This window comes from Pelodiscus sinensis, chromosome 1 (assembly GCF_049634645.1).
Source record: "Pelodiscus sinensis isolate JC-2024 chromosome 1, ASM4963464v1, whole genome shotgun sequence".
Lineage (NCBI taxonomy): Eukaryota > Metazoa > Chordata > Testudines > Trionychidae > Pelodiscus > Pelodiscus sinensis.
The window spans coordinates 13,956,024-13,981,296 of NC_134711.1; the positions used below are offsets into that span (position 1 = coordinate 13,956,024).

A 25,273-nucleotide genomic window follows, 5' to 3' on the forward strand; every position below is an offset into this window, starting at 1 on the left:
TTCCTGGGGCAGGACTCAAACCCATGACCCCAGATTCCAGAGGCCGGCACTTTATTCATTAGGCCACTGGAGGACCCACCCAAGATTGCTCAAGTCTTCCAGTGTATTCTCAAATGTTCTGTGACAGACAGCATGACACACACCTCTCCTTTTATAATAGTATAGATACAGATACCACTCCTTATACATTGATATTTAATATTTTTCCCCACAGAGGATTGTGGTCATAAAGCAATGGGTACATTGCCACTGTAGTGTGCCCCCAAATTAGCAGATGTCAGAAACTGGCCAAAGTACTATAGATACACAGGACAACCAAATTCAATGCAGGTCTTTCATTGAGATGTTTGTGCAGATTAACTTTAACAGGGACCCACATGCAGAGATTTTGCACTGTTCTGTATGTAAACTGTCATCCCAACTTATGATGGAACATGTAGCTCTGAAGTAGAAACAAATGTTATTCAGTTAGAACAGCTCAAGGCAAGTCATTTCATTTCAGAAGCAAGGACAGCACCATAAATTGGTAATAGCGGCTTTTTCTCTCTGGGTTACTGGTTCAAATCCAAGCCAGACAGGAAATAATGGAAAATCGCTGTTTCCTAATTGCTATTGGGTGAGCAATGTGATAAGAGATAGTGCTGTGAAGTGAGCAGGACATCAGAAACCGTGACAATGCATATGGTATAAAAAAATCTACAAGGCCCATGTCCAGTTTCTAGGGTAGTCTATGTTTACAAACAAAGCCAGAATACTGGCACAGATGGGCAGCCCTACTGGAAGTCTCAACAGAGACTCCTGAACTAGCTACAAAGACTGAAATTTCTATGCAGTAGATCTGGACACTCCAGGTCAGAGTTGGTGCACGCTGGCTGGTGGCCGAACCAGGGGGAAAGGACACTACTTCTGCTGCACCCATTCTTTGAGCAGATAAAGCACTTGTGTCCTCAGTTTTGTCAGAAAGCATCAAACTCTTAAAAACAAGACTTACTTTATTTTTTAAGCAGCTGAAGATCTTAAAGCACTATGACCTACTCAGAACCAACATTAAACAGCATATTTCTGGGCCCTTGCCCAGTGGGCTCCCTTGCTTCCCAACAGAAGAGGTTTCAGATGACTATCGGGGAAGCATGTCAAGCTAAGTGCAAGTTCACAAGTTAATAACAGACACCTTGATCCTGCAAATGCTGAGGTAGGTCACCCTTCCACGTTCTATTCTAAACAGAAAGATGTGGTTTACCTTCAAATACCACTCCTATAAAACTGTGAGCCAAATCTTACTTGTCTTGACTTCATGGTTAAGCAGGATTAGATACTCTAATGGGAATTTTGAAGCCCTTTTGTATTCTTTGTTTATAAAGTATTTGTTGATTACAGCAAACACCCCTGTAGCCATGTCCTTCAGACCTTTTTCCAAAATCATTTCACTGCTGCTAATGTGCTTGTTTGGCAAATGTGCACCTGATATTTTGCTGCTTGCACAGATGCATGTATGTGCAGGAATGAAGGGGTTAATAGAGAGGATGCCCTTATTAGTACTGCTGTCTTCACTCTCCTTAATCTAGATAAAATACCGACCTGGAAAGCATGATGTTCCTTCTGTGATTCCCATCCAACATACTATCTGCCCTTGCATCTGCTACTACACATAAATCAGCACTAGCAAGAATCTGCTATCTCACAAGAGACAGATGCCTTGTGTATTAATTACCTCAAAGAGAGAACCAGAGAAATCAGAGGGCACAGAGGAAGGGCAAAGACAAAAGAGGGGGAGAAGAATACCACAAGAGACATAGGGAAATACGGTAACGGCAGAGGGGAGGCCTCAGTACATGGGTGGGAGAGACAGCACAGTCCAGCAAGGATTTAATATTTTTTAATTGTTTTCCTCTCACCTCCAGCATCTTGCATTATTTTCAAACATTGCCTGATTACAAACAATAGTAAAATGACGCAACTATTATAATCAGATCAGGTGACTACTTTATACCACTTAGACCTGAAAAGTGAGAGCACATTTCAAGGTGCTGCTTCATTTTCCTTTATTACGTATGGTCCTTACAGGCTTTTGAGTTACATACAGTAAAATCATATTGCATGAAGAGCTCTTTCTTACTCTTTGCTTTAGAAGCATTTAGTCATACTGTACCAGCATTCCTATCTATACGGAGGCTTTTAGCATCATGCTGCCATTAAGGAATAATGATTCATTTCCTTTTCAAGACATGAAAAGGGAGGAAAGACTTACCACAAGAGATGTGTGGCTGCCTCATTTTTTATAGGAGATAGAGTAGAATTGCCTGGTTTGGATACTAGTTTTGGATGTAGAGATGATGAGAACTGCAGGGCTGTTTCCTGCTGGCATTAGCCCATTCATGACCCTCCTTAAATCTTTGTGCCAACAGCTGTGTCTCTGGCTGTGTTGTCACTTGCTGGTCTACTAGCCACCTACCCATAGTCCCCTTTTATACCGTGGCAAGACAACACAATGAAAGCTACTGCTGGTCAGGGCAGCAATAAATCACAGTGCAATTTGCACTGTAATTTATCCTGTTCTACAAAGAGAAATGTGTACATCTGCTTTTCCCTCAACTTTATGCCCCTCTTTCCTGGGCCACATTCCCTCCCTGCCCAACAGTTGCAGAGAGCTGAGACTAGATGTTCTGGAGGGGACAGTGTTGGCAATATGTTCCAGTGTCTCAGAATGCATGTCACACATGGATTTTTGGTTTTGGCCATGCCAATTGCATGAAGTGGAACCAATATTTAAGGGTGGAGAATATTATTGTGCTATTTAATTTTAATTATACCATCTATGTGTAACATTAACTTCACAGTCTTCCCCCTCTTGTGACAGCTAACTTGTGAAATTTTGAAAAGACTGAATAAGGCCAATAAAAATTTAATGGCAATGACAGCTTTATTCTCTGATCTAACAAATTAAAAGAAAAAAAACCAAGTCTCAGATCTGAGGCAATAATCTAATGAAACTGAGAAAAATCCAAAGCAAAATAAGACTATTTCTAGTTATAAAAAAATGGTATAGCTGATGCTAAACTTCAATTAATTTTAATTTGTATTAGGATAACAACCTTTCAAAATCTACCCAGGGAAGTTTTTTCTAGAGAGAGCAGGAGTTTCTTAAAAGCAGTTTGCTGATTAGCCTTCCCAGTCAGAGACTATTCTGTGTTTAATTCTATGAACTGAGTCAAATACGATAAATAAGGTTGAAACTGGACAACATCTACGATCCTGTGATCAGAATATCATTTAATCTGAAAATACTCAAGAGGGTAAATACTAAAGAAAGCAGCACTAAAGGCTGAGATCCTTCCCATCCATTTGCTGGAGTTCTCAAACTATTACTGTCACAGATGGCTAGGGGAATACACTGGTGTTTATACCATTAGCTTATCAAATTATCAAACCACAGGATTCAGCACGGAAGATTACTCATAAACATAATGTGTCATCATGTGGACATGCAAATAGCTACTTGGCCTACATAGAAAAACCCAGTCGTAGGGTAGACTGAATGCATCAGAGGATTGGTAATGGAATAGAGAGCCTTTCCCTTCCAACTCAGCAGCCCACATCAGTAGGAGCCAAATGGGTTTTGCTGGCATTTGTGAAATACAGAAGTGGTCTCAAGTTTGACCACACAGAGTCTGTGCACCAGCTTAACTAGAAACTGATGTAGTTAAATTGGTGTAACCCACCAAAGTGGAACTCTTATCAGTTTAACAAAAGTCTTAAACTCACTTGCAAACAAGATCTTTAGGCACCTTGATACTTAGGATATGTCTTCATGGTGAATTAGTGCAAAATAAGAACATCCATACATGGAGTTAACCAGGAACAGCTGTTCTTTAACTATTTAGCCTACCTTAAATTGAATCTACTTTTCTATGCAGACAATCCCTCAGGCTGATCTACAATGCTTATGCACCTGTTTATGGGTACAGTTATACCAATACAAAAAGTGTCTTATAGCTTACTCCTATTCAAGTATACTATAGGGCAGGGGTGGGCAATAATTTTTTAAAAGGGGGTCACTTCAGAAATTTCTGAAGTGGCCCCAGACCACCCCACATGGGGCGGGGCCTCAAACAGAAGGGGTGGAGCCAGGATACTTCTTGTGCTCCCCCCACACCCTGATTAACCTGCGGTGGAGGAGCAGAAGTCTTTCACCTACCTCCCGCCACCCCCAGGGAGAAACACCAGATGTTTTAAAACAGCTCGCATTTCCTCTAGACGCCTAGCGGGAGGAGACCTCATGAGCCCTTCCTGCCCTCAGGCCAATCACAGTCTAGGGGTGGGGGAGTGTGCGAAGTGTCCTCGCCCCCGCGGAAGCTAGAGACACATGCTGGCTGTTTTAAAACAGCACACGTGTCTCTCTAGCTACTGCACACCGCTGGCAGGGCAGGGAAAGGACGCAAGAGATTTTGTGCACTCCCTCCCCCAGGCCTTGATTGGCCTGGGGGCGGAGAGTGTGCAAAGTTCCCCCAGCCACCAAAGGCGTGCAGCTGCTAGAGATAAAAGCTGAATGTTTTAAAACAGCCAGCATGTCTCTCTAGCCACCGCACACTCTTGCGGGTGCGAGGAGACTTCACACACTCCCCCACTCCCAGGCCCTGATTGGCTTGGGGTGGGGGAGTAGCAGGGCGGCCGCAGGCCAGATCCACCAGCTTGGCAGGCAGGATCTGGCCCATAGAGGGCCCTTTGCCCACCACTGCTATAGGGTCATACTGGTATAACTATATCTTCTTCTGTACCGATACAGCTAAAGTATTACAAAAACTGAGTGCACACCAGTGCTTAAACTGATTTAAGAGTGTCTGCACAAGAAGTTGCATAAACTAACATAAAAATCAGGTGGGTGAGGTAATATATTTTACTGGACCAATTTCTGTTGGTGAAAAAACACACTTTTCAAGAAACCAGGATTTCCTGAACTCCCTATGCTAGCCTTCAAACAGTACCTGCAGCCTCCCTGAGCTTACCTTCAGAAGTAAGGTACCCACAGACTTGGGCACAGCAATTAAAAGTAGCACTTGCCAGAGCAACATGTTAGAAACCTGCAGCCATATTTCTGCTGCTATGATAATCAATACTCCTCACAACATGCCTTTCAAGATCCATGGTCCTATCCATGACTATCACAAGGTGGTGTGCTGCATCCAGTGTGTCAAATGCACAAAGAACACTACTATGTGGGTGAATCTGGACAATCACTATATGCTCGAATGAACTCAGAGAAAAATGATAAAAGAGAAACACATTATTCCCTAGGGGGCCAACATTTTTCACAAAATGATCATACTATAGCTGAGTCTCTGTTCTCAAAGCAAACCTGCACAATATCTTCAAAAGACAAGCTGGGGAGCTTAAATTCCAACTTTGCTAGACACCTAAAATAATGGTCTCAATAGAGACACCATCTCATGACAACAGTTTGTAAGCCACTCTCTCCTCTTGCAATGTTGCAAAGATGTTAATTGTCAACTTCATTTTGAATGGTTTCTTGCAACTTGTGTGCCTTATGCTTAACAATCTGTTCCACCTTATTGCCTAAAACTGTGACACTCCAATTACCTTTCCCAATCCTGAAGAAGAGCTCTGTGGAGCTACAGAACTTGTCTCTCTTACCAACTGAAGTTGGGGCAATAAAAGATATTACCTCATTCACCTTGTCATTCTAATATCCTGGGGACAACATGCTACAGCAACAGTGCAGATTTAAAAACCACACTTCAAAATTACACTGGTGCAACTGGGGCACACTTAAATCAATGGGAATTAGAAACCTAAATACCTGTGAGGATACGGGCCTGAGAATGCAGATTTAGACTGCAGTTTGTGAAAGCATCCCCATCACAAATCATGGTGATCTCTCCAAGGAAGGTGGAGTGTGAGGGAAGCTTGCACAACCACCAACAGATACATATTGGTACACGCTAATAATGGATTTCAGCCTCTGGATATGCCAAATAGACCCATTCATTTCCCAAGCATTACATTCATTATGCAAAGTTTTAAAGTAAAAATAAAGAGAACTGGTTTCAAAACAGGGAGCAGCATTTTGAAATTAGCCCCAAGCTCAGGAGGCATAATAATTTTTGTTGAGGGGCCACTCCAAGATTTTGGAAAGTGGTCAAGTGCTGCAGTTTTCTGTAGAAGAAACCCTAACCGTTACCCGCTCCCTCCCTCCAGAGCAGAGAACCACATAGAACAGCCCGCCACTGAAAATAGCAGCAGCATCTGTGCCTGAAGGTCCCAGCAGGATGGTCCACAGACTGGATCCAGTGGTTTGGCAAGCTGAATCCAGCCCAGAAGATGTATTTTTCCCACCTCTGTCCAAGGTGCTACAACTCTGCTTTGAGAACTCTTTTGTAAGCATGTACTGCTAGGAAAATTATTACATAGTTCTGTGATGATGTCAGAACTGAGGATGAAGTAAATAATGAAAAACAAAAGCAATCAATCACATACAGAAGATGAAATCCTGACCTCACTGAAGTGAATGGGGGGTTTCGTCATTAACTTGAAAGCAGATAGAATTTCACTCCAGATCTACATCTCCTCTCATTTATTTTACTTCAACTCTATTGACTTCAGTGATATTACTCCTGATTTATAAATGTAAAGAGTACATAGAGTTTTCAGTTTTAGAACCAGTATATTTCAATTATGGGTTGACATACTCATTCAGTATACAGGCAGTCCCCAGGTTACGTACAAGATAGGGACTGTAGGTTTGTTCTTAAGTTGAATCTGTATGTAAGTCGGAACTGGCGTCCAGATTCAGCCGCTGCCTGTAGTCAGCCACTGGTCAGTTTCAGCAGCGGCTGACTTGGGGACACCTGGGGCAGAGCAGCTGGGGTGCTGCTGGGTTGGTCCAGTAGCGCCGCCGCTCCTCGGCGCTACTGGACCAACCCAGCAGCACCCAAGCTGCTCTGCCCCAGGCGTCCTGATTCAGCCGCTGCTGAATCTGAGCAGCAGTGGCTGAATCAGGACGCCTGGGGCAGAACAGCTGGGGTGCTGCCCGGTTGGTCCAGTAGCGCCCAGAGTGGCGCTACGGGACCAACTGGCAGCGCCCCAGCTGCTGTACCACAGGTGTCCGGAGCAAAGCCACGGAGCATGGGGGCAGCGGGACAGCCCAGACGCGTCTGGGCTGTCTGCTGCCCGCGTGCTCCGCAGCTTTGCTCTGCTTTGCCCCCCCCGTCCCCCTGGTCTCCAGACCAGGGGGATGGGGGGGAGAGGGGCAAAGCAGAGCCAAGCCGCAGAGGACGCGGCCAGCTGACAGCCCAGACGCGTCTGGGCTGTCAGCTGGCCGGGCGCTCCGCGGCTTGGCTCTGCTTTGCCCCCCCCCATCCCCCTGGTCTGCAGACCAGGGGGACGGGGGGACGGGGCAAAGCAGAGCCAAGCCTCGGAGCGCGTGGGCAGCGGACAGCCCTGTCCGCTGCCCACGTCTTCCGCCGCTTTGCTTCCTCTCCCTGGTCTGCTGGAGACCAGGGAGAGGAACGGCCCCGTTCGTAACTGCGGATCCGACATAAGTCGGATCCGCGTAACTCGGGGACTGCCTGTACTGGGCTCAGTTTCACTCATCTCTTCATAAGAAACCTATTACTGCTCAGGCTGAGATGCAGCATTCTAAAGTTAGGCTTGCTGATACTGATAAAAGAGCAGAGATGGGAGAGATTCTTGGGTAGCCCCTCAAGAGAACCTGTAAAGCCATTGCTTACAGGAGAGCTGCAGCGCTAACTACCATCCTGGAGAGGCACACCAAAAAAAGCAAACAGGAACACTGCTAAATATTCAAAACAAACTAACCCAAATTAGGCCAATGGAGTTATTCAGAAAAGGTCTTCTGCATCTCTTCAGACACCCCAAGGACTCCGTCTTTCTCCCTGTCCCCAAACTGCACATATGTATCTATAAATCTTCATGTCATTGAAGAACTGTACCACAGTACAATTCTTCCAGTCAAAGAGGAACAGGTAGCCTTCTGAAGCCTCAATCAATGGAAAAAGAGGGTACTGCTTTGCAATGACAAGCAATCTGATGTTTCTCACTAGCAAGCTTACCTCATAACTTCATATTTAAGGGCACACAGAGTTGGCTTGATAGTTTAAGAATCTGGTAGATCACCTTTTTGAAGAGGGGGATTCTTTCATGCGACTACACAATCTGCACCTCTTTCCTCCTTTTTGTTTCTATTTCTTCTTCCTTCCCTCTTCCTTTATACTAGGGCTGTTATATTGTTGTTGTTCGTCCATCGTAGTCGATGAAGACCTCAACACCACTAAGTGCTTTGAGACTGGATACTGTGTGTCCGAAGATGACTTATCAGGCCAATTCGAGCACCAAATGTCCTGGAACATGTCGGGCAGACATGTGTAGGCATTGCAATCGTTGCGCTGGTAGCTTTGGACTTGCACAGCACGTGCTTGTGTTGTGCTTCAGAGATGCGCCTTGTTTCAAGAGCTTGGCATCCCTTGTGGATGAGACTGCGCCAGGCAGGGCAGTTGTGTGCCAGCGATTCCCAGGTGGTTGTATCAATTCCGAATGACACAACGGAGGCCTTGAGTGTGTCTTTGTAACGTTTCCTCTGTCCACCATGCGAGTGTTTACCAGTAGAGAGTTCCCCAAAAAGGAGCTGCTTAGGTATACATTCGTCCAGCATACGAATGACATGACCTGCCCATCTAGTCTGTGCACTCATCAGCAGAGTGTGGACTGACGGTAAACTTGCTCTAGAGAGAACCTCAGTGTCTGGTATTTTGTCTTGCCATCTGATGCGTAATATTCTGCGAAGACAAGTCATGTGGAAGTGATTAAGCTGTCTTGCGTGCCTCCGATACACAGTCCACGTTTCACAGGCATACAGGAGGGTGGCGAGTACCACGGCTCTGTAGACCTTCAGTTTTATTGCTTGGCTGATTCCTCGACATTCCCATACAGTGGGGTGCAGTCTACCAAAAGCAGAACTTGCCTTCGCTATTTTGCATGTGACTTTTATGTCAATGTTAGCTGCATGGGAAAGAGTGCTGCCGAGGTAAGTGAACTGGTCCACTGCCTGTAACATCCGCCCTGTGACTGAGATTGTGAGTTCTGTGTACGGTGCATAAGGGGACAGGCTGATACATGACTTCGGTCTTTCTGCTGTTAATGGTGAGTCCAAAATTGTCACAAGCTGTGCAGAACTTGTCCACACTAACTTGCATCTCTGCTTCAGAGCCAGCGTACAAGGCGTAATCATTGGCAAACAAGAAGTCTCTCAGAACAGTCTCTTTCACTTTGGTGATAGCCTGAAGTCTCCTCAGGTTGAAAAGATTCCCGTCCACTCTGTACTTAAGGCTGATTCTGGCAACGCTATCCTGGAAAGCATCATTCAGCATAGCAGTAAACATGATGCTGAACAGTATAGTGCGAGTACACAGCCCTGTTTGACACCATTGGTGACTGGGAATGCCTTAGAAGATTCTCCACCGTCTAGCACTCTGGCCATCATGAAACTGGAGTACCATCTGAATGAATTTGGAGGGGCAGCCAAACTTTGACATGATCCTCCACAGACCTTGTTGGCTGACAGTGTCGAAGGCTTTCGTGAGGTCAACAAAGGTTGTGTAAAGTTCACGATTCTGCTCCTGACACTTCTCCTGAAGTTGGCGCGTGGCAAAGATCATGTCAATAGTCCCACGGCCCTTACGAAAGCCACATTGTGACTCCGGCAGGAGGCCACACTCCAGATGAGTGACCAGACGATTTAACATCACTCTTGCAAGGATTTTACCTGCGATGGAAAGCAGTGAAATTCCCTGATGATTGTCATATACCTGTCGATTGCCCTTCCTCTTATAGTGGTGTACAATGGATGCATCCTTGAGTTCCTGAGGAATGGATCCTTGCTCCCAAAAAGACTGGAACATCTCGGTGAGCTTCTCTGTGAGTAAGTGACCACCGGCTTTATAGACCTCTGCAGGTATAGCATCTGCCCCTGGAGCTTTGCCGCTGGATAGCTGGCTAACAGCTTGTGAAACTTCGGCTACCGGTGGATCATCCATGGCGCCGTTGATGTCAATGTGGGGAATCCTCTCAATCGCCACGTCGTTGATAAATGACGGTCGGTTGAGGACCTCTTCAAAATGTTCAGCCCATCTCTGCAGGATCTGAGCCTTCTCTGTAATCAGAGTTGTACCATCTGTACTAATAAGGGGGGAGCTCCTGAGAGACTTAGGTCCATAGAGAGTGTTGAGGGCTGCATAGAACCGTTTCAGGTCATTCCTGTCAGCATGCCCCTGAATTTCAGCTGCCTGGTCACTTAACCAAGCATCCTGTATTTTACGCAGTTTGTTCTGGACTGTCCTGCGAGCATTTGCAAAGGCATTCTTCTTAGCAGATGATGATGGATCATTCTGATGTGCACGATGAAGGCGGTGCTTTTCAGCAAGTAGAAACAATATCTCCCCATCATTCTCACCGAACCAATCGGGCTGCTTGCGCGAAGAGGGTACCAAAATCTTCAGTGCAGATGAGTGGATAGCATTCTGGAAAAGTTCCCAGTCGTCCGCAGCGCTGCCTGCAAGGTGCAGGTCAGAAAGCTTGCTTTCTAGATCCTCAGTCAATGCTGAGGCTATGCTTGGGTTCTTTAGCCTGGCCACATTAACTCTTTTTACGGGCTTGCTACCTTGTGGCCGCCTCTTCATTCTAATTCGGAGATTCATTTTGGAGACAATGAGCCTGTGATCTGTCCAACAATCAGCACCACACATGGCCTTGGTCACTCTGACATCTTGCCTGTCTTTTCTCCAGACAATGACATAGTCGATAAGATGCCAATGCTTAAGAGCGGGGGTTCATCCAAGAGGTCTTGTTCCGGGTAGGCAAGTGGAATGTTGTGTTGGTGATAAGAAGGTCGTGCGCTGTACAGGTCTTCAGTAGGAGTAGGCCGTTGCTGTTACTTTCATTTGCCGTTGTCTTTCATTTGCCCACTCCATGTCTGCCAACGACTCCATGCCAGGCTATTGAGTCGCATCCTACTCTTGCACTGAAGTCACTGAGCAGGATCAGCTTGTCGGTGCTACTCACAGTTGATAGTAAGGAATCCAGTTCTTCATAGAACCTGTCTTTCATCTCGTTTGGGTTAGTCATTGTGGGAGCATAGGCACTGATCAGAGTGGCTTGGTTTCTATTCTGTAGCAGAAGCTGTAGTGTCATAAGCCGATCATTCACACCCTTGGGAAGACTGGCAAATTGCCGAACAAGGTGATTCCTGACGGCGAATCCGACTCTAGCATTGCGACGCTCATCGGTGCCACAACCACTCCAAAAAAAAGTATAACCACCTCCACTTTCAGTTAGCTGACCTTCATTAACAAGACGAGTCTCACTGAGGGCTGCAATATCAATGTTGTATCTTGCAAGCTCTCTGGCAACCAAGGCTGTTCTTCTCTCTGGTCTGTCTGTTGTAGGGTTGTTCAAAAGCATGTGCACGTTCCAATGGTGAGCGATGTCACCATACGTTTAATCTGTTTATTTGTATTTGTTTGACCACCATAATGGGAATCCCGCCAGCCGCGGTAAACTGGCCAGGATGTAGTGAAGCAGGCAATGTTTAGGGCACCTTTTCTAGTCCCTTCCCCAATTCTACGGAGGTGAGCAGTGCGTTCCTAAAAAGGACTGCTCAGTCGCCCAGGTAGACGCCAGATTTCACTGCTGCTTCGATCAGCAAGAAACGACCATTAAACCTGAGCCACTTGTATGCAGGTCCATGACTACAGCTCCCAGTGTGTCCACACTTGCTGCTTCATCACTCGCCTATTGCCACAGGACTTCGAAGGTTGCGATAATGATGATGGTAATAATGTGGTGTCGAGACTTGCACGTGATTTGGATTTAAGTGAGGAAAAGTTGTGCAGCATCAACCTCACTCTCTCTTCCCAATTCCCATCTGGGTCCAGTAGCAAGACGAAAGTCAAGACGGCTGGAGATGGGACTGGGCGCAGTGGATGACCAGGGCAACTTGTGTGTCTTGTCCTGCTCTACACGTTCCACAACACTTGTGGAGACCGCCTTCTTGACCGTTGGACCTTCCATTGGTCTCATCCACTCAATCCGCCGGAGTCTGTCTTCACATGCTGGGATAGACAACTCCCTGTCTCACCGAGGGTTTTGGGCCCATCGGCTACCCTCACCTGGTTTGGCCGGCCAGTCGAAGCCGTTGCCTGGGGTGTGGCTGCTGTCACATGCAAACAGCTAAGAGGAGCCACAGATGAGAGCTGGGTGCCAGGTGGGGGCCAAAGGTGGACGATCCGCCTTTGTTCAGCCACCAGAGGTGCTACCCCTCCCTGACACACCCTGACACTTCATGCTGTTATATAGCATGTAATTGAATAGTCATATAACTGCATCAAATTTTAGTGCTTACACAACTATCTGATAGTTCCCAGGGTGGGGCCAGCAGCCAGTGTGCTCCCAGTCCCACTCCTGGGGAGCCCCCTGCCATTCTGCACTGCTGCCACTGATACAGAGGCAGCAGCACGGGGTAGCAGCAGCCTCTGTCCACGGGAGGGCGAAGCTCCCCGCAGACTGAAGCTGCACCAGCATCCACAGAGCAGCCTCAATTCAAGGTGAACCTGGGCCTGTTGCAGTTGGAAGCTTCTCTGCGGCAGCAGCTGCTCCATGGATCCCAGCAGTCTGTGTTTGTGGGGAGCTTGGGTTCCCTGTGGACAGGGGCTGCATCTGCAGAGTGGCCTCTGTCCAAGGCAAGCCCGGACCTGCCGCAGACAGATGCTGCTCTGCGGAAGCCTACCCTGCTCAGGTGGAGTCGGCTTTTAAGATGGCTTCCCCCGAGCACTGGCTCCTGCTTGTCCTCCTGCTGCCTCTGTGGGAGGTGGAGGGGGGAAACACCACAGCAGACCAACGCTGTAGCATTTAATTTCAGAAAGGGGAACTACGCACAAATGAGGAGGTTAATTAAACAGAAATTAAAAGGTATAGTGCTAAAAGTAAAATCCCTGAAAGCTGCTTGGAAACTTTTCAAAGACACCATAGTAGAGGCTCAACATAAATGTATTCCTAAAATTAAAAAAAACACAGAAAGAGAACCAAAAAAGTGCCACTGTGACTTAACCAACTAGAAGAAGCAGTGAGATATAAAAAGGCATCATTGAAAAAGTGGAAGTTAAGTCCTAGTGAGGAATATAGAGAGGAGCATAAACTGTCAAATGAAGTGTAAAAATAGGCCAAAAAGGAATTTGAAGAACAGCTAATCAAAACTTCAAAAAGTAATATTTTTTAAAGTACATCAGTAGCCAGACACAAAACCCCATCTTGTTCCCCCCCCCCCCCCCAGAGAGCAAGAGAAAGGCAGTCAGCCTTTGATGCCCTGGGAACACAGGTTTGCTGCCTGTCCCTGACTCTACCATAAACAGAAACCAGACAGTAAATGGGCTAGCTGACGACCCGGGGCCTCCCGTCGCCCTGATGGCTAGTACCAGTAATTGACACGCCTGCACTGTCCCAGAGAGGAATCTTCGCCCATCACATACCAGAGGTGCCCATTGTCTGCATTTTCCCAGGTGTAAATTATGCTTTGCACCCTTCGTGGGAAACTTGGCATTCAAAGCCATTTTTCCTTAATGGCCACTTGAGCCCAGGAAGAAGCCTACATGACCCAAGGGGTATAAAAGAGGTTCAGCAGCCCACCCTATTTGAGCTCCAATCATCTATACCTGCTGGCAGGTATTGATTGTCTCCCGAGGTCTGTGGGACGCCCAACCTCGCCCTACTTCTTCCCGAGGGATTGAGAGAAAGATGCTGGCCACGCCAAGTCTGGAACACAGGGGTGAGAATATATACCTGCTATGTGTATTTTGCATGCATTTAATAAGAGCTCAGAGAACCAAAAGGGTTTCATGGTACCTGTAGTGACTTATTAGTGTAATTTCTGTCCTGTCCTTTGTAGTGTTTGTGTTATCTGTAACACAGTAGTAGCATTTAACAACTAAGTTTACCCTGTAACAATAAATAGTAACTGTTTAAGCTTTAACCTGACTCCTTCAGTTGCTGTAACAGAACCAAGCACAATTTAAAAGAACTTCAGCCGGTCATAAGGGACTCACTGCCCTGACCGTCGGCTGACAACATCAGAAGCAGGAAGTCTGCTAAAAAAACAGTGGGGTCACTGGACAATCGAGACACTAAAGGAGCACTCAAGCACAGTAAAGTCAAAATTCAAAATGGTCTGGACAAACTGGAGAAATGGTCTGAGGTAAATAGGATGAAATTTAATGAGGACAAATGCAAAGTGCTCCATTTAGGAAGGAACAATCAGTTTCATACATACAGAATGGGAAGTGACTGCCTAGGAAGTAATACTGCTGAAAGGGATTTAGGGGTCATAGTGGACCACAAGCTAAATATGAGTCAACAGTGTGACACTGTTGCAAAAAAAGCAAACGATTCTGGGATGCATTAGCAGGAGTGTTGTGAGCAAGACATGAGAAGTCATTCTTCTGCTCTGCTCTGTGATGATGAGGCCTCAACTGGAGTACTATGTCTAGTTCTGGGTACCACATTTCAGGAAAGATGTGGAGAAATTGGAGAAGGTCCAGGGAAGAATAATAAGAATGATTAGAGGTCTAGAGAATATGACCTATGAAGGAAGACTGAAAGAACTGGGCTTGTTTAGTTTGGAAAGGAGAAGACTGAGAGGGGACTTGATAGCAGTTTTCAGGTATCTAAAAGGGTGTCACAAAGAGGAGGGAGAAAAATCATTCTCCTTAGCCTCTGATGATAGGACAAGAAGCAATGGTCTTAACTTGAAGCAAGGGGGGCTTAGGCTGGACATTAGGAAAAACTTCCTAACTGTCAGGGTGGTTAAACACTGCAAGGTCCTCTCATGGACTGATAACTAGTTAAAAGCTAGGAAACAAAGGGTAGGAATAAATGGTCAGTTTTCATAATGGAGAGAGGTAATTAGTGGTGTCCCACTGGGGTCTGTACTGGGACCAATCCTAATCAACATATTCATAAACAATCTGGAGAATAGGGTAAACAGTGAGGTTGAAAGATTTGCAGACAAGACTAAACTGCTCAAGATAGTTAGGTCCAAAGCAGATGTGAAGAGCTTCAAACGGATCTCACAAACCAAAGTGACTGGGCAAAAAAATGGCAGATGAATTTTAACGTTGATAAATGAAAAGTAATGCATATTGGAAAACATAATCCCAACTATATGTGCAAAATGATGGGGGCTAAATTAGCTACTGCCACGCAAGGGAAAGATCTTGGAGTCACTGTGGATAGTTCTCTAAGACATCTACTCAATGTGCAGCAGCAGTCAATAAAGCAAACAGTATGTTAGGAATCATTAAAAAATGACAGAGAATATCTTATTGCCTTTATATAAATCCATGGTACAGCCACTTCTTGAATAACGTGAGAGATGTGATCACCTCATCTCAAAAAAAAAAAAAAAAAAAAAAAAAAAAAAAAAAATCTTGGCATTTGACAAAGTTCAGAAAAGGGCAACAAAAATGATTAGGGGCTTGGAATGGCTGCAGAATGAGGAAACATTTCCAAACTAAAAAGTCCCAGTTTTATTAGAGTGGACTAAAGAGGGAATACAACAGAGATCTATAAAATCAGGTCTGATGTGGAGAAAATAGATAAGGAAAAGTTATTTACCTGTTTCCATAACACAAGAAATAGGGGTCACCAAATGAAATTAATAAGCAGCAGGTTTAAAACAAACTAAAGGAAGTATTTCTTCACACAATGCACAGTCTAACTGTGGAACTCCTTGTCAGAGGATGTTGTGAAGACCACGACTAACAGAATTCATAAAAGAACTAGTGGCTATTAGCCAGGATGGGTAGGAATTGTGTCCCTAGCTTCTGTCAGAAGCTTGGAATGGGTGACAGGGGAAAGATCACTTGATTATTTGTTCTGTTTTTTCCCCCCTGGGGCACCTAGAATTGGCCATGGTCAGAAGACAGAACACTGGGCTAGACGAACCTTTGGGCTGACCCAGTATAGCCATTCTTATTTTATTTAAGAAGGGTCTATATATAAACACACACAATTTCAACTGGTTAAGAATTTAATTCTACTTCGTTCAAAACCTATAGCTTTGCACTGTCATAATGGATGCCGCTGTTCCCGATGTCATATCAGGAACAGTACAATTATTTGCAGTGAGGAGCAGTAAGAAAAAAGGAAGCAAGCAAAGAAAGGTGTTTGTAAGGAAGAGTTCTTGGTGTGTTACAAATAATATGCTTCATACAATGGAGGCAGGTGCTATTGGAGAGAGAGTTCTTAGAGGCCTGGGAATACTTGCATATGGAGAGTCTCACTTCCCTCCCCAGCATTTTTTGAAAGTCCCAACATAAGAAGAGTGTCCCCAGGAGGAAAGTGGGCAAAATACTTCAAAAACAGACCAGTATAAGCTTATAAAATAATTACACACACGTCTTTATTGGGGAGAAATGGTTTTCAGCTTCCTGGAAATTCTACCATCGATTTTGATTATATAAATTCTCATTTCAACTGTAACTGACAGAACATGGCCAGAGTGCAGCACTGACATGCCCTTAATTGTAGGACTAGAGCCCAAGGATGTATCTTCACTGCAGTGTTAAATAAGGTAATCAGCATCTGGGTCTGAGCACTTGGATTAGCCTAACCTGAATGTGGGCAGTGACACTGCAAAGCCAGACTTGAACTGCTGCCACACTTGCCCATGTGTGTCACTAGGTCTTCTGGGTACTTATCCAAGGCTATCATTTCAGGAGGGGGTGGGGAGGCTACAGCTGCATATACTGGGACGTTGCTTGTTCTTATTCCCCTTCCCCTCACTATCAGGGAGAAAAAAATCAAGTGCACAGCTTGCCTGCATTCTTCTCGCTCCCAGCTGGTGAGGGGAGGGGCAGAGGAGCGATACATGCTGGCTACGTCTACACTGGCATCCCTTTCCGGAAAAGGGATGCTAATGTAGATTTTGGAATAGGCAAATCCGCGGGGGATTTAAATATCCCCCGCGGCATTTGCATTAACATGGCTGCCGCTTTTTTCCGGCTTGGGGATAAGCCGGAGAAAAGTGCCAGTCTAGACGTGATTCTCCGGAAAATAAAGCCTTTTCCGGAGGATCTCTTATTCCTACTTTCAAGTTGCAGGTGCTCAGTGCACTTCTGAAAAAAATTAGGCTCTGTGACTGTAGTCTTAGGCTAAGTTGTTATTTCTGACATTTTCATGCTTACCTGAGCCTCTTTTTAACCGTCTTCTTGCCAGTTTAATTTGATCTTGTAGAATCTGTACCCAGTCTCGGGGGCCAGGAAGTTTATCCACATGGTTAGCAGTGCAATACTTTTCTGTGAAGACTAAAATAAAAGGTAACATTTTTTAAAAAATGTGTCTTATCAAAACTGAAAAGAGGGGAAAAAGAAGAGAAGATTAAAAATAATACCAACAATAACAAAAACCGAGGTTAAAGCTGGGAGGGCAAGAGCAGAGGGCAATTCAACGTTCCGTGTATCTTTAAAAATATGATTTTGTACATAGATACTATATTGAGTAGCTGCTTATGAAAACCTGAGAGAGAGAAAATGTCCACATCTCATGTGATATACTCATGTATGTCACATATACAAAATCTGTATTGAAATAATGGTGAACTCTGACCTAAGCCTCAAGGCATGATAGATATTTATAACTATCCACCATATTCATTTGGCATAAGTGGAGAACTGCAGTTCTCTTCCTGGTACTTCTGGTTTCATATGGTCTTGTCTGTCAGGCTGCTAGCAAGCAGGTGATATGAAGAGAGCATTTATCATAATGGCAAAACATATATAAAAGCAAACTGCTTCCAGGAACGGAGTGCTAGGTGAGCACCCCATCCCCATCATGCCAAGACCCTGCAGCAGCTTCCCTGGCCTGACAAAATCTTTAACAAAATCTGTTTCTCAGGGTTGCTGGATTAAAGAGGTTCAACTGTAATAATCAACAACTGACCACAATATATCAGAGTCTAATGATGGGAAAGATTACATTATCCTTTGTAACAGACAATAACTTGAATTCTAGTAAATTAAAAAGATAATAGTTTTAGCTTCTACTTCTCTGCCAATTTTTGTGATTTTACAATCACATTTGCTTATTTGTAAACAAGATTTTTCTCTCCTCTATGTTGTATGAAAGACACACACAGAGGGAAATGACTACATGGGGACAACAGTGAAACGGGCACTCCACAAAATGTGCAGAAAGTAGAGAATTAATCCTGTAACCATTTTCACTTACAGCAGAGGTGGGGAGCCTAAGACCCGGAGACCAAATGCAGCACCTGGCTTCCTTGGATCCGGCCCCCAAGGCTCCCCCCCAAGATTGTAAAGATGGTAGGTAAAATATTTTCAGATAGAAGGCTAATTTTCAAGTGGACAGTGTCCCCTTAAGTTTTCTGCTAATTTTTCCAATGAATATAGCTTTTTCTCTATTTCTGTATCCACATCATGGAAAAGGACTAAAAGCACCACTAAACAATATCCAAGAAGTTGGCAGAGTAAAGTCTTAATGATGATGCAAACAATATGATGTTGTTCTCATGAAGATTTCACACTGGCTCAGTCATTACTTGGAATAAATGAAACCACAGAATCTTATAGCATAGCTCCTCAGGGAAAAACAGTGCTATTGGAGCCAGGCTGAGTAAAGTCCCACAGTGTGTCAACCCTTGGCAACATGTTACATTAGCCCCTATGAAAGAATTCCCCTAATGAAGCATGATAAGGGTCATGCACTATCATTTGGTTATACTCTAAATGCAGTGAATGCAATCCTCTTATTATAGCAATGCCTAGTAGTGCTACACAAATACCTTTCTATTTCCATTACAAACTCCAATTTTTAGTGGTGCGTAACTCAGGCTTTTCAATTTGCATCAGTGACTGAGGCTTTCTACAGTGGGGAGAGTTTTGTTACTTCAATGGTGTGGCCCCACCTACTGGAAATATCTGTCCCTTGCTACCTTTGCTCCAGATAAGCTGATTTTAAAATTCATATTCAAACCTTCCTGGTCTCTCTAGCTCAGGGATTGTCAAACTCTGGCATGCGGCTTTTCAAGGTAATCCACTTGTGGGCCGCGAGACAGTTTGTTTATGTTGGACGTCCTGCAGGCCTGGCTCCCGGCAGGTCCCAGTAGCAGCAGTTCGCTACTTCTGGTCAATGGGAGCTGTGGGAAACCACAAACTCTCATTTCATGATCACTTTCACCCAAGCTGCCTTCCACTTTCAAATTCTCAACCAGTTCCTCCTTGTTTGTAAAAATCAAATCTAGAACAGCCTCTCCACTAGTTTTTTTCTCCACCTTCTGAAATGAAAAAGTATTACCAATGCATTCCAAGACCGTGTTGGATAATCAATGCTCTGCTGTTTGTTATTTTCCAAACATTGCTGGGTAGCTGAAGTCCCCCATCAATCAGAAGTCCTGTGCTTTGGATAATTTTGCTAATAGTTTATATATTATAAAAAAAAAGCCTTGTCTAGACTCTTCTTCAAGGTTAGGCAATCTATGGTAGATCCCTACTATAAAAGCACTCATGTTTTTTATCCCTTTTATCCTTACTCAAAAACACTGTAGAAGTCTGTCTCTTATTTTCATCTCAACCTCCATCCAACTTTATACATTTTGGATATACAAAGCAAAAACACCTCCCTTTTTCCCTATTCCTGTGCAAACTGTATGTTTCTATACCAATATTTCAGTCATGTAAATTATCCCACCAAATCACTGTGATGCCAATTATGTCACAATTGTGTTTATTCGCTAGTATTTCTAGTTCTTCCTGTTTATTCTCCATACTTATCTTATTATACAGACATCTAAGATCCTAATTTTATTTCTCCGCTCTCTTGTCCCTGCTATAATGATCCAGGATCCCCCATATCTCGAGCCTTCTCCCAGCTTTCCATGATCCATATAGTCTTCTCCCCCAAGTTAGCTTATGGCAACTCATAACTAGGAATGAATCACATGTACTTAAAAGCTCCAGATGGTACAAAATGCAACAGCTTGTCTAGTTAACATAGACCACCCCTCTGCTTTCCTTTTTTCACTAGTTCCCTGATTAAGTTGAACAGAGTCTCTATCCTAATATTCAAAGCCCTGGACCATAATTTCCCTAGCACCTACATTCTACTGGAATCCTGAAACCACTGATCAACGGGGAAGACAACTCAGAGGTGGACAGAACATTCGGAGGAGCTTGACCTAGACCACAAGTACACATGCCACTCCCAGGAGTATATTAACCCATCTAAATGTAAAAATAGGTAAACAACAGGCCATATACAAAGCACCAGTGAAGTCAGCACAAACTAAAATTTCAAACAATGGGCACTATATATATATATATATATATATATATATATATATATATATATATATATATATATATATATATATACACACACACACACACACACACACACACACACAAATATAATTACAATATTTATATTGCAGTTGATTTATAATTTATATGCTAAAAATGAGAAATGAAGAAATTTTTCAGTAATGGTGTTCTGTGACACTTTTGCATTTTATGAATGATTTTGTAAGCAAATAATTTTAAGTTAGGTGAAACATGGGGATACACAAGATAAATCAGACTCTTGAAAGAGGTACAGTAGTTTGAAAAGGTTGATAGCTACTGACATATGGTGTGTCTATACAGCAGGGCTTAACTCGAAATAAGCTATGCAAATTGAGCTATGTCAATTGTGTAGCTCATTTTGAAATTGCTTATTTTGAAATTGGGAACATCTATACAGCATTTATTTTGATATAGAGCACTCTTCAGGTGTGTCTAGACACAGTGTTTTTCCGAAAAAAGTAGCCTTTTTTCAAAAAAACTTCACCTGCGTCTAGACTGCATTCTTTCAAAAGTAAATCAAAGGAATGCGGCAGTTTTTTCAATCACGGTAAACCTCATTTTACGAGGAATAAGGCCTTTTTTCAAAAGTACTCTTTCAAAAAAAAGGCGCTACTGAATGCAAACTGTGCATTTTCGAAAGTGAGAATCTAGACTCTCTTTCAAAAAAAGCTGCTCGCTTTTTCGAAAAATCTGTTTGTTGTCTAGACGCTTTCTTTTGAAAGAGGCTTGTAGTCTAGATGTATCCTTCCTCTGACTTCCCTTACTCCTGGTACAAGGAGGGTTACAGGAGTCGAAGTAAGATGTTCTCCAACTTGACAGTATTTTGACATTATTTCAAAATAACTGCCTACTGTGTAGATGTGGACTAAGTTATTTCAAAATAATGCTAGTTATTTTGAAATAATGTTGCTGTGTAGATGTACCCATAGACTGTGGAACTCACTCCCACCAGACAAGCAGAACCACATCATCACTGACATCAGAACTAGATTCATACATAAGTCATTTCTTTTACTAGATTTTCCTCAATAAGATCTTCTCCACCTCTCAGTCAGTCAGAAACCACTAATCCAGTTATTCACAGAATAGATATGACACAGTTAATCTAATGAATGAGCAGTGCATTTCTATACTTGGAGCGAATGTTTCAGGTTGTTTTCTAACTCACACAGAAGTACTCAAGTACGCTGACTAAAGTATTCTGGTCACATTTTCAAGCTTTTTGCTGCAGCCATAAAGAAGATAAAGTTGACATTCTTATTTCACCACATGCCTTTAGAGGGGAGAGACCCTATGCATGGGCTTCTATGGCTTAATCTGGCCTGGAGGGACCACTTCAGAATTTATGGAAAAATTATAAAATAAAAGAGTGCACATTTTTCTGACTCAAACTCCAGGGAATCTAGCTAAATGGCATTACTCAATGTATAGAACACAGTCTCAACTATGCACATGTGCGCACACACACAAACACGCATACATGCACACAAAACAAAGCAGAAACGTACCTTTTATTGCGCCCACAATATTTTGGTCTAGTCCTTTCCGGTTGTCATTAAGTCCTCTTTTTCTTTTGCCATTAGGTAAAGAGTTAGCCAAGGTCTTGTCATCAAAAAACGCACACACCAACTTTCTAAACAGCAGGCTTCCTGAGCGAGTATAGTTTGACAATATAGAGTCCAGCTGAGATTTGGGCATAAAAACATCAAAGCCTTCAGCAAGTTGCACTTCTGGCTACCAAAGGAACACAAATAAATATTTTAATTCGAATATTATTCACACACACAGTTTTACATGCACACCCAGCAAGACTTTATTGTCACTCCATGCATGTGATCACGTAAGCTTTTTTCCAAGAGTCATGATAACAGTTTATTTTACTCAAATAAAAGTAACCAGTGAATGAGCACATTACAAGGCAAATAAAATACATTGCATCTTTATGTACCACTGCAGATACTCAACACTAACTATGTTACTTCGAATCTCTGCACAAAACAAAAACCCAAAGGGTGAAAATACCTTGCTATATCTAATTACAGGTAGGACCCAGAAGGTTACCACCAGAACATCATCATCTGAACAAGGCCAAATAGCTTTTTAAAATAGGGTTTATAGGACCCTTTAATGGACCGGATTCATTCCCGTGGGCACAGGGAGTACAATCTGTATCCTTAGGCACGAATGGAGAGGAACATCAACAGGGCACCAGAGAAGGGATATGTTCTCAGAGGAAACAGGTGTTCTCAGGGATATGTTCTCAGAGGAAACAGTACGACACCCATCTTCCAGTAGCGAACTGGCTTAAAGTTCCATTCAAAGCTTCACAGAAAGTCAAATCAGTAGGATCTAACAGTGCAAGGACAACCCATGTGTGTTAAAAGTGGCAAAAATAATAATGATTGCTCCCAAATCCTGTGCTGGTTTACCAGTCACTCCCTTTTCTGTTATCATGTATGAGTGCATCCTTAAAACATGATAACATTAAATTGATACTTATAGTAAAAAGAAATTGTGGTAAATCATATAGCTAAGCGTCATTATCAGAAGAGAAAGGAAAAATATCACTGCGTTGTATTTCCGGTACAGCTAAACTTTGAAGTCCAACACTTTCCAGCGGTCTTTGAGAGGGTCCCTAACCCCACAATACACATTGGGCATGAAAGATGTATATTTTGTTCAATTACACATTTTTAGCCTGTTTGCTCAAGCAACATTTTGGTTTTGCTTTACTAATGCACGCATTCACCGGCATATACTGTGGGTGCATTTTCAAAGACACTTAAAATTACAGGGCAAATTTCATCCTAACATGCCTCCTGCAATCTCATCGAAGGCAGGTCTACACTACAAGTACAGGTTGATCTAAGCTGGGTGTTTTTTTTTTGGTTCGATATCTTTTCTGAAACCATCTAGCAACCCTAGAGGGGAGTCAGTTTTTAAGCTGGCTTCCTGCAAGCACCAGTTCCCACCTGCTCCCCTGTATGTAAATGTGTAACCACTAAAAAAATCCAGTGCTTACAGTGTTACACAAATACTTTTTAGTTAACATCCCTAATACTAACTATAATATACTTATGAAGTTGTTAGGATGTGAATGACAGATGGTGGGTGACAGATATTACTTTGCCAGACTTGGCTTGAAACTTTGGCCAAGTCTGTACATACAGAGTGTCTTCTGAAGATGCTTTCTGCTGACATGAGCCAGTTCTCCTGTTGGCATAAAAAAAATGTCCACAAATGGCAGAAGGTATGTCAGTGACAGACACGATTAGCCATTTCTACACCACCGTTTATATTGGCAACACTTATGTTGCTCAGATGTGTGAAAAATAACATACCACTGCTGAACATAAGTTACACTGGCATAAGAGGTAATGTGCGAAGCGGTAGAGCAGCTACATGAGAGATCTTACAGCAGTGCAGTTGCGTACAGCTCTGTTGCTGAAAGCTCTCTAGTGTAGACATAGCCTTTGAAATCTAAGGCCCAGTCCACACTGACAAGCTTACAACATCACAGCTGTACTGACACATCTGTGCTGCTGTAAAGAGGGCTTATGTTGCCATGTTATGCTGATGGGAGAGAATTCTCTCACATACATTACAAAACCAGCTCATCAGGCTTCTTCCATTGACATAACGCTGTGCACACCAGTGCATATGCCAGTAAAGCTTACAGTGCTCAGAGGGTTGATTTTATTCACACCCACAAACAATCAGACATAGCTTAGCAAGATTGCAGTGATGCAAGGAGGAAATGCCATAAACAAATCTCATTAATACTGCTGTGAATTATCTGTGAAATCCACCTGTGCATTGTGCAGGGCAGGAAGGACAGAATCTGTTACATACAAATTGATTAATTTATTTTAAAAAGCCTAAACTAAACATATCAGCCACATAAATCGATTATATAAATCCTGATTTACATCTGCTTTACTTTAGTAGCAAATTATTCTTCAATCAAAGGCAATCAGTATCTAACTGAGCTTTCATGGACAGCTTAGCATGTGATTTATTAAATAGAATAGCTCTTGTTAGCAATAATAAGAAGCAAGGTATAAAGAACAAGTGTATTCATGTGTAGTGTAACTTTCATTATCTGCATTAATAGTAAAGCAAAGACAAGGAAGTTTAACTAAGTAAGTGATCATTATATTTTACAAAGGCTAATCTGGTTCATGGGCCACATTCTAACCTCTGACTCACTGATGTGACTCCAAGGTACCTCCAGTGAAACCTTAACATTGGTTTACTGAAGTGGAATAGAGATAATTTCTAGCCAAAGATGTAGTGAAAATAATGGCATCAGTTAGCAATTGTATAAATCAGTACATACAAGCGGCAATTTGTACAATTCTTCAATGAGATTATTTATATACTGTACTATCAAAACTGCCTTTCAGCTTTCCTAGGGGCTCAGACATGATGACCGTGAGTGCAACATAAATGCCTATAAATAAACAGAAGGAAAAGATAAAACAATGCCCTCATTCATTTTTTTTAAAGTGAGATTATGTAGTCCATTCAAAATGTTTAGAGATTGCATTTTATTTTCACTGGCAAATACATCCATTCCTAAACTTCATCTTTCTTCTTTTTAAAACAAAACTCATATAGTTTAAGTAATAAAGCCTTGCTTATCTTCAGAACTGTCCTAAGCTGCACTGCGGTTGGAACAGGGAAGTTACTCACCTGTGTGATAACAACGGTTCTTCGAGATGTGTGTCCCTGCGGGTGCTCTACTGTTGGTGATGGAGCGCTGCCGATCAGAGATTTTTCCAGGCGTGCCTGGTCGGACCATGCACGTGCAGCAGGGGCATGTATCATTCGCA

At 43.2% G+C, this 25,273-nt stretch overlaps 1 protein-coding gene across 3 annotated transcripts in view; it reads right to left on the reverse strand.

Moving 5' to 3' along the window:
- Positions 1 to 25,273, reverse strand: part of BEND7 (BEN domain containing 7) — a 72,124-nt gene that overhangs the window by 10,664 nt on the left and 36,187 nt on the right. For all 3 annotated transcript variants that reach the window (XR_012903142.1, XM_014570483.3, XM_006117112.4), the window contains exons 6-7: positions 21,947 to 22,172; positions 17,265 to 17,384 (exon numbers count right to left, since the gene is read on the reverse strand). Coding sequence is in view for 2 of the 3 variants with exons in the window: in XM_014570483.3 (XP_014425969.2) it covers positions 17,265 to 17,384; positions 21,947 to 22,172 (346 nt within the window). In the remaining variant the exon portion in view is untranslated. The remainder of the gene's footprint in view (positions 1 to 17,264; positions 17,385 to 21,946; positions 22,173 to 25,273) is intronic.